General features: G+C 40.6%; 1 protein-coding gene across 1 annotated transcript; it reads right to left on the reverse strand.

The window, feature by feature from the left end:
• Positions 1–1,634: 1,634 nt before the first annotated feature.
• LOC135526980 (hepatocyte nuclear factor 3-beta) lies at positions 1,635–4,207 on the reverse strand. The gene is made up of 2 exons (XM_064955652.1): positions 3,957–4,207; positions 1,635–3,197 (listed from the first exon to the last, which is right to left on the reverse strand). The coding sequence occupies exons 1-2, from the start codon at positions 4,026–4,028 to the stop codon at positions 2,016–2,018; spliced, it is 1,254 nt and encodes a 417-aa protein (XP_064811724.1). The 5' UTR covers positions 4,029–4,207; the 3' UTR covers positions 1,635–2,015.
• Positions 4,208–13,809: the final 9,602 nt, after the last annotated feature.

Below are 13,809 nucleotides of genomic sequence, written 5' to 3' on the forward strand. Positions count from 1 at the left end.
AATAACTGTATAGAGCCCTTATCCCTTAAAGAACATTTTAACATTGCTGTTGTTGTTTCTGCTATCTGACATTGAGCCGCCCCTAACTGTTGTTGATATCACATGCCTGTGTTGAGCTGAGCTGGATATTGTTGTTTGGTGCATGTCCTCACTTCTATAGCATAGCTTGACTGCTTGTGACCATTTCCAACGTCTATCCTTGTCTCTGCCCTCCATCCACCCCTATTTCACCAACTGTCACTTGGAATCAAAGTTTGTAACATATCCTACAGCTAGTTAATATACGTTATGTTGTTTGCTAAGTATCTAGGAGACATGTGGATAAATAGGTCAATTTTTCTGGTTTCTTTCGCGTAGGAATTGTGTGAATATGAATTATATCATAATTTGCTTAATGATCATGTGGATGGGATCATTCATTCTGTTTGACCTGACGAAGATCGTTGTCAGTGATTGGGAGCATATTCAGTGAGTGGGCCTTCCTGTTATTTTTCAAGTAGGCTATAGCAGGCTATACTTAGTATTTATATGAATTTCATTAACATTTTAAATATTACAATATGATAGATGGAATTAAATGAAACATATTTGGCCAAAGTGAGAATTGTCCACTTGTCACCCATGGGAGACACAAAGAAACACTTATAAGATAGTTGTACGACTTTTTTTTATCTCAGGGGAAATGAAGGTGCAGATTAATAACTGCAATCCAAAATTTGAAAGAATTCGTAAATGTTCGATATTGTGCATAAACCTAGTGTTTTTTTGTTGTTGTCATTGTCAACATTTTACCACTTATCAATAGGCCTATAGTTTGCTCTTTATGTTTTCGAAAATGGTTTGGTCATTGAGAGGATCAAAACTTATTTTCCCTCCATCCTCACTACACAACGAGATGATCAGTATCGTTATGAGCACACAGCTCACCAAATAAAATGCGCTTTTTCGTGGTGTTTAAAGATGTAACTCCTCCTAAATATTATTTTATTGGACACAACGGAACACTTTTATAAGAGTGAAGACCTGAAAAAAATATTGTCATCTTAAAATGTTAGGCATATCTGATGCTTCCACTGCAGCATATTACTAGGTCTACTACGACGACTACTACTACTACCACTACCACTACTACTACTTCTACTACTACTACTTCTACAACTAATAATAACAATAATAATAATAATACCAGTACTACTAATACTACTAATACTACTAATGCTAATAATAATAATACTAATAGTACTACTACTACAACTGCTACTACTAATAATAATACCAATGCTACTAATACTACTACTACTACTACTAATAATACGAATAGTACTACTACTTCTACAACTACTACTACTATTAATAATAATAATACTAATGCTACTAATACTACTACTACTAATAATAATAATACTAATGCTACTAATGCTACTAATACTACTAATACTACTAATAATAATAATAATAATACCAATGCTACTAATACTACTACTACTAATAATAATAATAATAATACCAATGCTACTAATACTACTACTACTACTAATAATAATAATAATAGGCCTATTATTTTATTGATGAGTATAAGGCCTAGACCAACTGTGTAAATAACAAAATTGTGTTCAGAAAAGAATCCAAATAACACTTTAATATAGATTCTGTTCTTGTCGTCAACTACAAGAACACACATTTACAAGCCATAAATAAGAATTACACAAATGATTGAAGAACTTCAGTCTCCCACGATGCATTTAAATTCATTTAAGAATCCCGGTAGGTAGGGCCTATACAGATGCATTTTACACTAGGCTTATTGTCTTTTGGTCCATTCTTAACGTCGCATTTTGAACAGATTTTGTCACATTATTATTAACATCCCTTTACAAAATAATTACTAAACCAACTTGACAACTAAATCAGTGGGAAACGTCAAAAATATATGGAATAGTCCTACATGCACAAACTATCATTTTACAAATGTACAAATTGCGTGAAAGAGTCCGTTTTCTGTTTGGGGACTGAGTTTATGAGGAGTTCATAATAGGCCTGGAGTAGACGCCTTGATAGTAAGATGCGTCAGCGGGTATTGACGAGGAATCTAAACCCACTTTTCCCATTGAACCCATGGATAGCGCCCCGGCCATGGGGGAACCGTAGCCGGAATAGTGCATCACCTGCTCGTAAGTCTTTAGGTCCATTTTGTGATGCTGTTGCTCCGAAGACATGAGGTTGTTGATGGAGAAGGGGTGGTTGAACGAGTAGTGATGCTCGGGTTTCAGGTGCGCTTCGTGTGCGAGGACCGAGTGATGCTGGGACATGAGGTGCCCATGCACCTGGGAGTGGGACACCGGTGAGGCGGCGTGCTCCGGACTCAGAGCCTGGATCGACTTCATGTCTGACAGAGACCTTTTGTGATCGTTGGGGGAGGAGTTGGAATGGGGGGACTCGTTGCCGTTGCAACTCTCCGAGCTGCTGTTCGAGCCGCCCTCGGATGTCTTCCTTCCTGACTCCTTGCACATCTTCTTTTGGCCGTCACACTTAAACCGCTTCTGCCTCCTCAGATAGCAACCGTTCTCGAACATGTTCCCCGAATCCGGGTGGAGGGTCCAAAACGAGCCCTTACCGGGCTTATCCGGAGATCTAGGCACTTTGAGGAAACAATCATTGAACGATAGAGAATGGCGAATTGAGTTCTGCCAGCGTTGCTGGTTCTGTCGGTAAAACGGGAAAAGATCCATGATCCACTGATAGACCTCGGCCAGCGTCAGCATCTTGCTGGGGGACTGTTGGATAGCCATAGTGATGAGAGAAATGTAAGAGTACGGGGGCTTGGCGTGAGTGTAGCTCCTCCGGTATGTCTTCGGGTCCCTAGATCTGTTGATGCTGGACTGTCCATACATGGGGCTCATGGCGTTCATGTTGGCGTAGGACGTAAGGGAGTTCATGGACGGAGGCTGCGCGGTCATGGGGCTCATGCTGGGGCTGAGCGTGGCGCTCATGGCTGTCATGCCAGCGCCCATGCCGTTCATGGCTCCGGTGCCCGGTGACATTCCGGTCATGGAAGGACTCATGGCCGTGTTGACATAGGACATGTTCATGGGGTTGGCTGTCATGTTGGCCGTGGTGCTCATGCCCGACATGCTCATGTAGGTGTTCATTGAGTTCATGCCCAGGCCTGTGTTCATGTTGCCAACCGAGGTGTAACACTGGAAAGCAAGACAGAAAACAAGTATTGTTAGCCTGTTTGAGATTTTCGGGAAGGGTTGATAGTGTTCATGTGTAGTGAACCTAATAAAGCTATGATAATAACATAATATCAAATATATATCAGCAAAAATTATAACAACCAGCAAAACAATGATAATCAGTATTATTATAATGGTAAACATAAATGATCGAAATTGATGTCAAAGCAAGCAATCCCGGTGCAGTTCCATCTTCTGAAATCCAATGCTAAATTTGGTAAAGCAAATTGCTTGACAGAAATATAATTTCACTCGATGATGTGACCAATAGCTTAAATGTCTAGCCTACATCAAGGAAGTAAAAACGAAGAATTGTCACCATATCTTACGTCAGGTAATCAGCTTAAATACAAAGAGAAAATTGATTAAATTGTTCTAGTGTGTGGACAATATTATAGAACATGCAACACAAATATTTGAATTCATCATTCACCAATCAAAACGGTTAAACAAATGTTTGCTCATTGGGTAAAATGACACAACTATGTATGATTTTGTAAAGATAAATGTAGACATATGGAATTACAATCTGAGTAAAAAGTTTTCCCGACATGTCAAGCACAAATTCGTTAGGATAGTGCCGTGCGTAGAGATGGGGCAGGATTTGGAGGCGCCTCAAGTCAATATTTGATCACAAAGTTAATATTATCTCTGGGCTAATATTGAGTTGTATAAAATGGGATCGGCTGCAGACGAAAAAAAAATATTTAAGGTACCCACCTCGGGCTCTCCGTAGTAGGTGCTCCAGTCTGTGTGTTCGTGTCCTTCCATTTTAACTGCTCCAAGCATCATGGAAGTTCCGAATAGTTGTCAAACCGTTTCTCCGCAGAAGAAATGGCAAAACGCGCTCTAACAAACGGTGATTTGGGACCACGGGGTATTCGGGTCGTTGGTAGGATCCTTAGTCAAGGACTGGCGCATGTGTGTCTTTCAGCCAGCCGTGCCCACGGGCGCTGAAAAGCGTCTGATGATGACCGGAGTTCAAATGACGTTCCGAGCTGGCTGTAAACGCTATGATATAGCTCTGTGCGCCAGGCGAGCCTCCAATCCCTACTTCTTCACTTGCCCTATTTGAATAATCTCCTCACACCTAGGCGTTAGACTCCTCGACTTGCCCCCCTATTGTACACCTGCGCTGAATAAAAATAACAGTCTCATATAAAAATATTCATTATAATCTTATTGAATTTCAGAAAGGGGGGGGGGGGTTAATTGCTGTTTTGGCGCTTCTTTTTTATCATGCGTTATTTCTCTTGTGATGTTCTTTTCAGACGTTGCTTGAAAAAGGAATTTAAATGCATCTTAATTGTTTTTCTTCCCTACCACCAAGGACCTAGATTTAGTTGAGTATTTGTCGAGGTAATGTACTATTTCATTAGTCTACTCGATCTTATCGAAGTCTACTCCATCTTAAGCCACCCAATTTCATATAGCTTTGGTAAAGTGATAGAGAAATTATTTAGTTTAAGTTTGATCCATTAGTCTGAATCATTCGTAGCCTAAGCAATTCAGGTTTCACAACCAGTTTTACGGTAAAAACGTATATTATTGTCCCCTTAAGAATAATATTGATATTTTCAACCTCAATTGCAAGCAATAACAACATACGGCCCTAATATGTAGCCTATATCAAAACATATTGCCACGTTTTTGCATTTGACAATTTCAAGGTAATATTCACTTGGTAGCTTGTATTGCTATTGAATGTGTGGACTAAAATAGTAAAGAGAACGTTTCGTCCGTGAACGCGCGTGTGTGTCAAGGTGTGGACTATTGATTTCCCAGGACACGCGCTAGATACCTTAAACAAAGTAAAGTTTATTCAATGTGTTTGAGCACTGACGATTTAACGGATTGCCTCGATGTCGGCTGATAGGGTTTAGGAAAAAAAGTAAGAATGATTTAGGCTAGAATAAAATCAATCCAGCCACTAACGAATTTACATTTTGGTGTAGCCTAGGGAATAGGGAATGGCCTATTTGAAATTATAAAATTAAAATAAAGTACAACAAATATGAAAAATAAACATGTAAAATCATGGCAGATAAATGACAAATCGGCCTAATCAGTTATAACATGTTCCATGTTTTGTTCACTACAGATTTCATAAAACATAATAATAATGGCTATGTCCTAAGGTTTCCTTATTATTTAGAATTATTTATATGTTTTTGTGATAATGTATTAGTGTTGTGCGCGAGAACAATTAGAGGAACATTTACGTTTCAGCGCCCTCTCTTGGTTATATTTGTCCAACAATAATTGTTCGTGGTGCATTAGACTACGTACAGAAAACAACACCCTCTAAAATCTCTATAGCCTATCGTTACATTAATTAATCAACTAGCCTATAGAATAACTTCCTATCTTATTTACCGGATCAAAGTGAGGACACAGAATGGTGCCAGCCACGTGCCGTTGGTTGAACATCTATTTGACTGCATATAGATGTAAGAGCATAACTATCGGTGAAACCCATTAGTAAAGGAGAGTAAACCATTCGGTGTTGACGAGGGGACAACAGACTGTCTGCTTAACTTGGAAATGAGATGATGACCACCCCTTGGTGTGTCTAAGGACCACATAGCCTACACATTCAACACAGTTACTTCCATTTATTTAGAGGCTGTAATATATGCCGAAATCGTCATGGTATAGACATTGAAATGTATTGTTCTTATAAAAAAATATATTATTTTTTTGCATTACAATGTTTTAAAAAGCTGAGCATTGCAATATTCATGCTGACGTTGTTGGATCACTTCAGGTGCTATCTAGAACCTAGAAGGGTTCTTAGGCTGCAGGTCCTCATAGGATAAACCTTTGAAAAACCCTTTTTGGGTCAAGGTAGAACCCTTTCCACATAGGGTTCTACACAGAACCCAAAAGTTTATTTTTTTATTTGACCTTTATTTAACTAGGCAGGTCAGTTAAGAACAAATTCTTATTTACAATGACGGCCTAGGAACAGTGGGTTAACTGCCTTGTTCAGGGGTAAAAAAACATATTTTTTTACCATGTCAGCTTGGGGATTTCATCGAGCAGTCATTCTGTTACTGGCCCACTGCTCTAACCACTAGGCTACCTGCCTGGAACCAAAAAAGGTTTTACCTGGAACCAAAAAGGGTTTCGTATGGGGACAGCCAAAGAACCATTTTGGAAACCTTTTTTATAAGAGTGTTGAGTTCTGAATACATTGTGTCCATGACAACTATAGGTCATTGACCTCTTTCCCAACAGTACATAAATATGGTAAAATGTGACTGGCCATACTATCACAAAGTAATGTTCTTAAAAAAAACATGCTATAAATGACAATATGACCAATGTTCTTGTAAAATATTTAGCTAATTCCGGAGTTAATTGTTAACCAGCGTATCCCCTCCACATGTCTTCACACATTTGTTCATTACTATAAAAACAAAAACTATAATATAACGTTATTATGTCCATATTGATGGAAAAAATATGCACTGAATAAAACACAGGGGATAACACGTTACAGCAAAATTCACTTGTTTCCAACCTGGTCCCTGATGGAAAACACAATACAGACTAAACACAAGGCAACCACAATAATCAGTACAAAACAGCACCATACAACATATAACAAATAAATCAATCAATAATAAAATAGTCAACTTATCCTAATCTCATAATTTGTCTACAAACATTAGACATCAATATTTTTATATCATTATTTTATATATAACAGCTAAAATGGCCTCTGGGCCAGACCTCTGCCTGCAACAATGGATGTAGACCATTTTAACAAACTTGCATATGCATCAATCCTTTGTCATGTGTGAGATGGAGATGAGTGCAATAAATATTTGTCCAATGGGTGACAGAAAAGGATATCCCACTTTTCTTTCACCTTTTTCAGAAGGGGTTGTGCTATAATACTTCAGCGCTGGCATTGCAGTGCAATATCCCGCTAGCTGGTTCTCACCTTTCTGCCACCATACAAGAGGAATACTGGTTGTACAATATGTTACATGGCCAGTCTCACTAGGGACTCTGCAAACTGCATGGTGTTGGATCTTTATGGTTCAGGGTCCTGGATGGTACTGGATGGTCAGCTTCACATCAGGGCACTTTATGCTTTGATTTTATGGAGATTTTGGCTTCTATTCTCAGCCAATTTGATATTCATACCAGGTACTGGAAGCTAAGGGGATATGGCAGCTCTTGGGGGATAGGCTACATGTATTTCTTGTCTGCCCCCATGAATGAAACATTGAATATGAATTTAGGTCTCTCACCCACAGGTGCACAGCTCCGGCCTTCAAAGGCCGTTTTCAAATACTGTGGCCCTAACGGACCGTAGTTGAACACTCCAGTCCTTACCACACTAGAGATTCCCTTGTGGACCAATGGAAAGGTGACAGTCTGACACCTGGTTGTGCTATTACAACACACCTTCAATTACATAATCATATCTTGTCATCCTATCACGTCATCATATCACGCCATCATATCACAAAGCCTAGTTCTCTGGATCCCCTTCGCCTCAGGGTCATCCTAAGAGGTACTTGGAAACAGAGCTGTGCTGGGGGATGGAAACTGGGTGTGCTCCTCTCTGCTCTGTGAGAAAGGTAGGACCATCTAACATTCCTTCAAACACCCAGAAGTTGTTGGCAGAAATGTGTTGCTTCAAGCTCCGCTTTCAGAGTAGGATTTCTTGCCACTGTGCTGCTTCAGTTCAGCAAACTAGTTTCCCCCGTTTCCCCCTTTTCGAGTTTTTGTTGCCTTACCTCATACAAAACACTGGGGTCAATAAGTTAAGCTTGTGATTCGTAAAAATAAAATTAATAAAGTGAGCCACTTTCTTCGGAAAGCGATAGAAAAATGTTTGCTGCCAAGTGCCTGTGGTGACAGTAAACATTCCAGAACAGGCCCGGAGTTTGGACTTCCCATTATCTGCCACAGCTGTGACAACGCTTGTTGGCTGCAGGTTTGCGGCTTGCCACAGTGTGTTTACCTGGAAATGAATCTGAAAAGCGACTAGACTGGGAAGGCACACAACCCGGCTAAATAAATAGGCAGGACAGCCATAGTGATGTGATTCAGAGGGAGGGGGCAGCAGTTATTACACCGACTCACCCCACTGGGTCCTGGGGCAAACACGGGCACAAATGGCCTAAGGATTTCCTCAAATACGCACCTTTGGATATTGAGAGGAATGCGCTCGGGAATGCCACGCAATAGCCTACGTTTTATGTGCGCTGTATCCAGGGCCTGGCAATTTCATTTGTGCTACTTTTCTCTTGTCATGTAGAAAGGAGGCCTAAGCTGAGTGATGATCTGTATCGATCCAACTTGGTGTTTGTCTACCCAGTGGACCACAGGAGGAGATATCATGGGACCCAACATCTTGAGAGTGGCTAACATCAGATGGCATCACAAAAAGGTTAAGAGAAAAGGACTTACAGTAATACAAGGACATAATACAACAAGAACTACAAAGAGTGTACAAAACATTAGGAACACCTTCCTAATAGTGAGTTGCACCCCCCTATCCTCTCAGAACAGCCTCAATTCATCGGGGCATGGACTCTACAAGGTGTCGAAAGCACACATACACAATCCAAGTCTGATTTGTCTCAAGGCTTAACAATCCTTCTTTAACCTGTCTCCTCCCCTTCATCTACACTGATTGAAGTGGATTTAACAGGTGACATCAATAAGGGATCATATTTTTCACCTGAATTCACCTGGTCAGTCTATGTCATGGAAAGAGCAGGTGTTCCTAATGTTTTGTACACTCAGTGTATAATGTGGGGAGCATTATTTGTGAAGTTAGTTACTGAACAATTCTTATCTTTGTCTATGAGCCTCTATTTTTGCTAACATATTGTACAGTAGCTTGGACACAACACATTTGCATAGTGCTCCAGGTCTGGTTATGTTATGTTAAACCATCTGAACGGATGTGTATTGGGCAAAATATTTAATATTGCCCAATTATCCATTGTTATTCATTAGAAGTGAACTGCAATGTCAATACACATTTAATCACAGACAGAAGGCAATTACACATGAGGCAAAGTAGTGCTATGCTAATTAACTTGGTGTGATCCCAAGGGAAGAACTGTGTCTAATGTCACTCCAACCAACCCTGATAATCAGTCAGCTAATGTCCTTCGCACTCACCTGACATGGTCTCAGAAAACAGGCACCAACCAGGAGGGCTGATTGGAAATGAATCCAACAGTTAATGGCCCATCTAATGGTAAACATTATCAAGGGATTTCTCCAAAAGCCGCTAACACCTACATACATGCATAGGGAATAGTTGGGGATCATATGATTCACCACATGCAGACATTTTGATAGTCTGAAACATAAAAGATTATTGTAATCATCACAGCGACTTGAGATCTTGAAATCCATTGAGCTGAAGCTGAGAAACATCAGGGCCTTTAGAAAATATTTGGTTATACATCTGATGGCATTTGACCATTTCCACCAGTCCCATATCTGCATCTGTCCTCTCTCTATTCCAGGCTGATGGAAAACGTCATGTTTGGGATTATCTATGACACAGCCACGGCTGACCTGAGCCTGCCACCAGAGAGGCAGAGCCTTTCATTTGGCCCCCCACTAGATCCCACTACCTCAGAGGCAGAAATGCATTTCTACAGCCACACCGGGCTACCTCTGTGTATAAGTCATGTGCGTGAGTTAACAGAATAAGGTGAAATGAAAAGATGATATACAGTACTAGTCAAAAGTTTGGACACACCTACTCATTCAAGGGTTTTTCTTTATTTTTACTCTACATTGTGGAATAATAGTGAGGAAATGAATACTATATAATAACACATATGGAATCATGTAGTAACCAAAAAAAGTGTTCAACAAATCAAAATATATTTTAGATTTTAGATTCTTCAAAGTAGCACTCCATCACTCTCCTTCTTGGTGTGTTTTGGGTCATTGTCCTGTTGAAAAACAAGTCATAGTCCCACACCCAAGTGGTGCAGCAGTCTAAGGCACTGCATCTCAGTGCAAGAAGTGTCATTACAGTCCCTGGTTCGATTCCAGGCTGTATCACATCTGGCTGTGATTGGGAGTACCATAGGGCAGCGCACAATTGGCCCAGCGTCATCCAGGTTTGGCTGAGGTTAGGCCGTAATTGTAAATAAGAATTTGTTCTTAACTGACTTGCCTAGTTAAATAAAAATTGAAAAAAGTGAAATCCAGATGGGATGGTGGTAGCCATGCTCGTTAAGTGTGCCTTGAATTCTAAATAAAATCACAGACAGTGTCACCAGCAAAGCACTTCCGCACCTCCTCTTCCATGCTTCACAGTGGGAAGACACAAAGACATGGTGGTTAGAACCAAAAATCTCAAATTTGTACTCATTAGACTAAAGGACAGATTTCCACCAGTCTAATGTCCATTGCTTGTGTTTCTTGGCCCAAACAAGACTCTTCTTCTTATTGGTGTCCTTTAGTTGTGGTTTCTTTGCCGTAATTCGACCATGAAGCCTGATTCACACGGTCTCCTCTGAACAGTTGATATTGAGATGCGTCTGTTACTTGAACTCTGTGAAGCATTTATTTGGGCTGCAATTTCTGAGGCTGGTAACTCTAATGAACTTAACCTCTACAGCAGAGGTAACTCTGGGCCTTCCTTTCCTGTGGTGGTCCTCACGAGAGCCAGTTTCATCATAGCGCTTGATGGTTTTTGCGAATGCACTTGAAGAAACTTTCAAAGTTCTTGACATTTTCCATATTGACTGACCTTCATGTCTTAAAGTTATGATGGACTGTCATTTCTCTTTGTTTATTTGAGCTGTTCTTGCCATAACATGAACTTGGTATTTTACCAAATAGGGCTATCTTCTGTATACCACCCTCACCTTGTCACAACACAACTGATTGCCTCAAACGCATTAAGAAGGAAAGAAATTCCACAATTTAACTTTTAACAAAACACACCTGTTAATGGAAATGCATTCCAGCTGACTACCTCATGAAGCTGTTTGAGAGAATGCTAAGAGAATGCCAATAGTGTGCAAAGCTGTCATCAAGGCAAAGGGTGAAGAATCTCAACTATAAAATATACAGTATTTTGATTTTTAAAAACTTTTTGGGTTACTACATCATTCCATATATGTTATTTCATAGTTTTCACTATTATTCTACAATGTAGAAAACAGAAAAACTGAAGAAAAAACCTGTAATGTGTAGGTGTGTTAACTTTTGACTGGTACTGTGTGTTCAGGAGTAGTCCAGCATCCTTCCTGTATTTTCCGGTAGCAATCCATATGTAGATGTGTATATGGGTCTTTTGTAGTGTTTACTGAGGAACATTGCGGGGGCCGGCTATGTAATGAAGAGGGCTCAAAGAGATCTCCCTACGAGTCACTCCAGGAGCTCGGCGATAAAGCCTCCCTGCCGACCCAGCAACATAAGTGTCCAATCTGTGTTTGCTTACCCATGAACACCCTTGGCAGAGTCTTGTGGAGCCCGTAAATGTGGCCTTTTATACAGGCCCTGACAGCTAACAGGCCATTGGCAAAGGAGGCCCAATGACACGGCCACTCAACAGATTAGCACCTCATCAGCCTCCTGCAGCTTGGAACAAATATGGCCCTGCCTCACATAAAACACAATGGGTCTGCCACTGCTAAACAGCCGCTCAGCAGGGGAGCCCCCCACAAAACTTCCTGCTCTGCCCTTTCTCCAGGCCGCAGCTGTACCAGGGGCCCTTCCCTTCCCCACCCCGACACCAATTGGCAAGATGTGTGTATTTCAGGTGAGCAAATATTGCCACTTGCCTGAGAGTTCAATGGCCATCCCTTTCAGGGGTTGCGTATTGTGCCTGCTTGCAGGAGGGTATATGTGTGGCCCTCACAGCAGCCCTGCAAGGTCATGGGAAACCTTCAGCCACAGCTGGGCTCAGCAAATCTAACACTCCAATATACTTCATCTGCATTTACTACCATTGAGGAAATCCTTCCTGACATTATTTCCTGCAGTCATCTCAAAATCATAATAGACATTAAACTGGTGTCATCCTCCACAGTCATGATACTGTAGTATATCAAGAAGTAAACCTGGACGTGCACTCTTTTGCGTTCTTTTGCATTCTTCTGACTCCAATGGTAAGATATTGCTTCTGGCATTGCATAGTGGAAACCTGACTTTAGTGACAAACCCATGTTATGAATCCTAATTGATTATCTCTTCTCTAACTTACATGCTACTTTATTAGCCTTTAGGGAAAATGGCCACTTACAGTATGCTACTGCCATGACTGGTAAAGAGACAGAGGAATTGAAAATTGATCTTGTCAGCCACTTGCCATTTTTAAAACACCTTTGTCCCTAATACACATACGCAAAGGTGTAAATGACCCGAGTCGTTGCTTTCAATTCTCACCTGGGCCTTAATGTGGGAAAAAGATGGGGGAAATAAATACTGTAGGCTGTGAGATTGCATTAGAGATTGGAGACATGGACTTTTGTCCTCCAGGAAGGACAGAATAAACAAACACATAGGGAATGTTCAAAGACTACATAACTACAACTTTGAAATAAGCATGGTAGCTATGTCCGTTTATTTGTCGGTTTATACAATGTCTCATGGAATCTAACCAACTTAAAACATGTTTGTGATATCAGAGTACTAGTAGTTCATATGGTTAGGTGCTCTTTGGTTTCCTAGGCTGTCTGGTAAGGGTGCCTTAGTATATTTTGGATGGTTTATAATAGACTCTATATCCAACACATTTTTTAAACAAGTATTTGAGTGTTTCAAGTTTCTTCACACTATGTCGTTAATGGACTGGCTAATCAGATGGCGCGTGGCAGGATGGAAGGATGCTAGAGCTACAACACAGTCTGTCCTGAGAGGAAGACTTCTGAATGGCAGTGAAATGCTACTATCCTCTTAAAGATATTTCTGATTAGCTTAGATAAAGACTAGGGCTATAACAAAGTGTATTGGGGCTCGTGGTGCTCTGTGATATAGTTGAGGCAGTTGTATCACCCAGAAGTCACTCAAGGCCTGTCCTGTCCTGAGAGGGTTCCTCTGTCATCACACTGAAATGGAACTGGCCCATGGTGCAAACAACATCTCTTGGCATCTCTCCCAAAGCCCAGACAAATCTTGTCTGTGAGGTGGTTTGCTGTTGTGTTGTTTGTTTGCTTGTCTGGTCTTATACCGGTGGACACCTGGCATGGAGAAGGAAATGAGAAGAAGACGATAAGTGCAGTGAATCTCTTGAGCAAAGCTGGTCTATTACAAATACAAGCAGACATGAGGACGTCGCGAAGACAGACGTCCATCTCCATGATCCTTTGTTACATGAAAAAAATGAATGGGTTTTTGTCACGTGAAATGCTTACTTGCAAGTCCTCCTCAACAATGCAGTAATACTAAGTCATATAAAAGAAATACACACGAGAAAATAAAAAGGTCATCAAAAACGTGCTTGTGTAAGTGCATAGACAAAGGGTACGTGAAGAGGGTCAATTGTAATATCTGCTGTGTGGAAAAATATATACATTTCAGTCATTTAATGTGTCATGAAACATACATATATTCACAATATATA

The sequence above is a fragment of the Oncorhynchus masou genome, chromosome 32, assembly GCF_036934945.1.
Source record: "Oncorhynchus masou masou isolate Uvic2021 chromosome 32, UVic_Omas_1.1, whole genome shotgun sequence".
Lineage (NCBI taxonomy): Eukaryota > Metazoa > Chordata > Actinopteri > Salmoniformes > Salmonidae > Oncorhynchus > Oncorhynchus masou.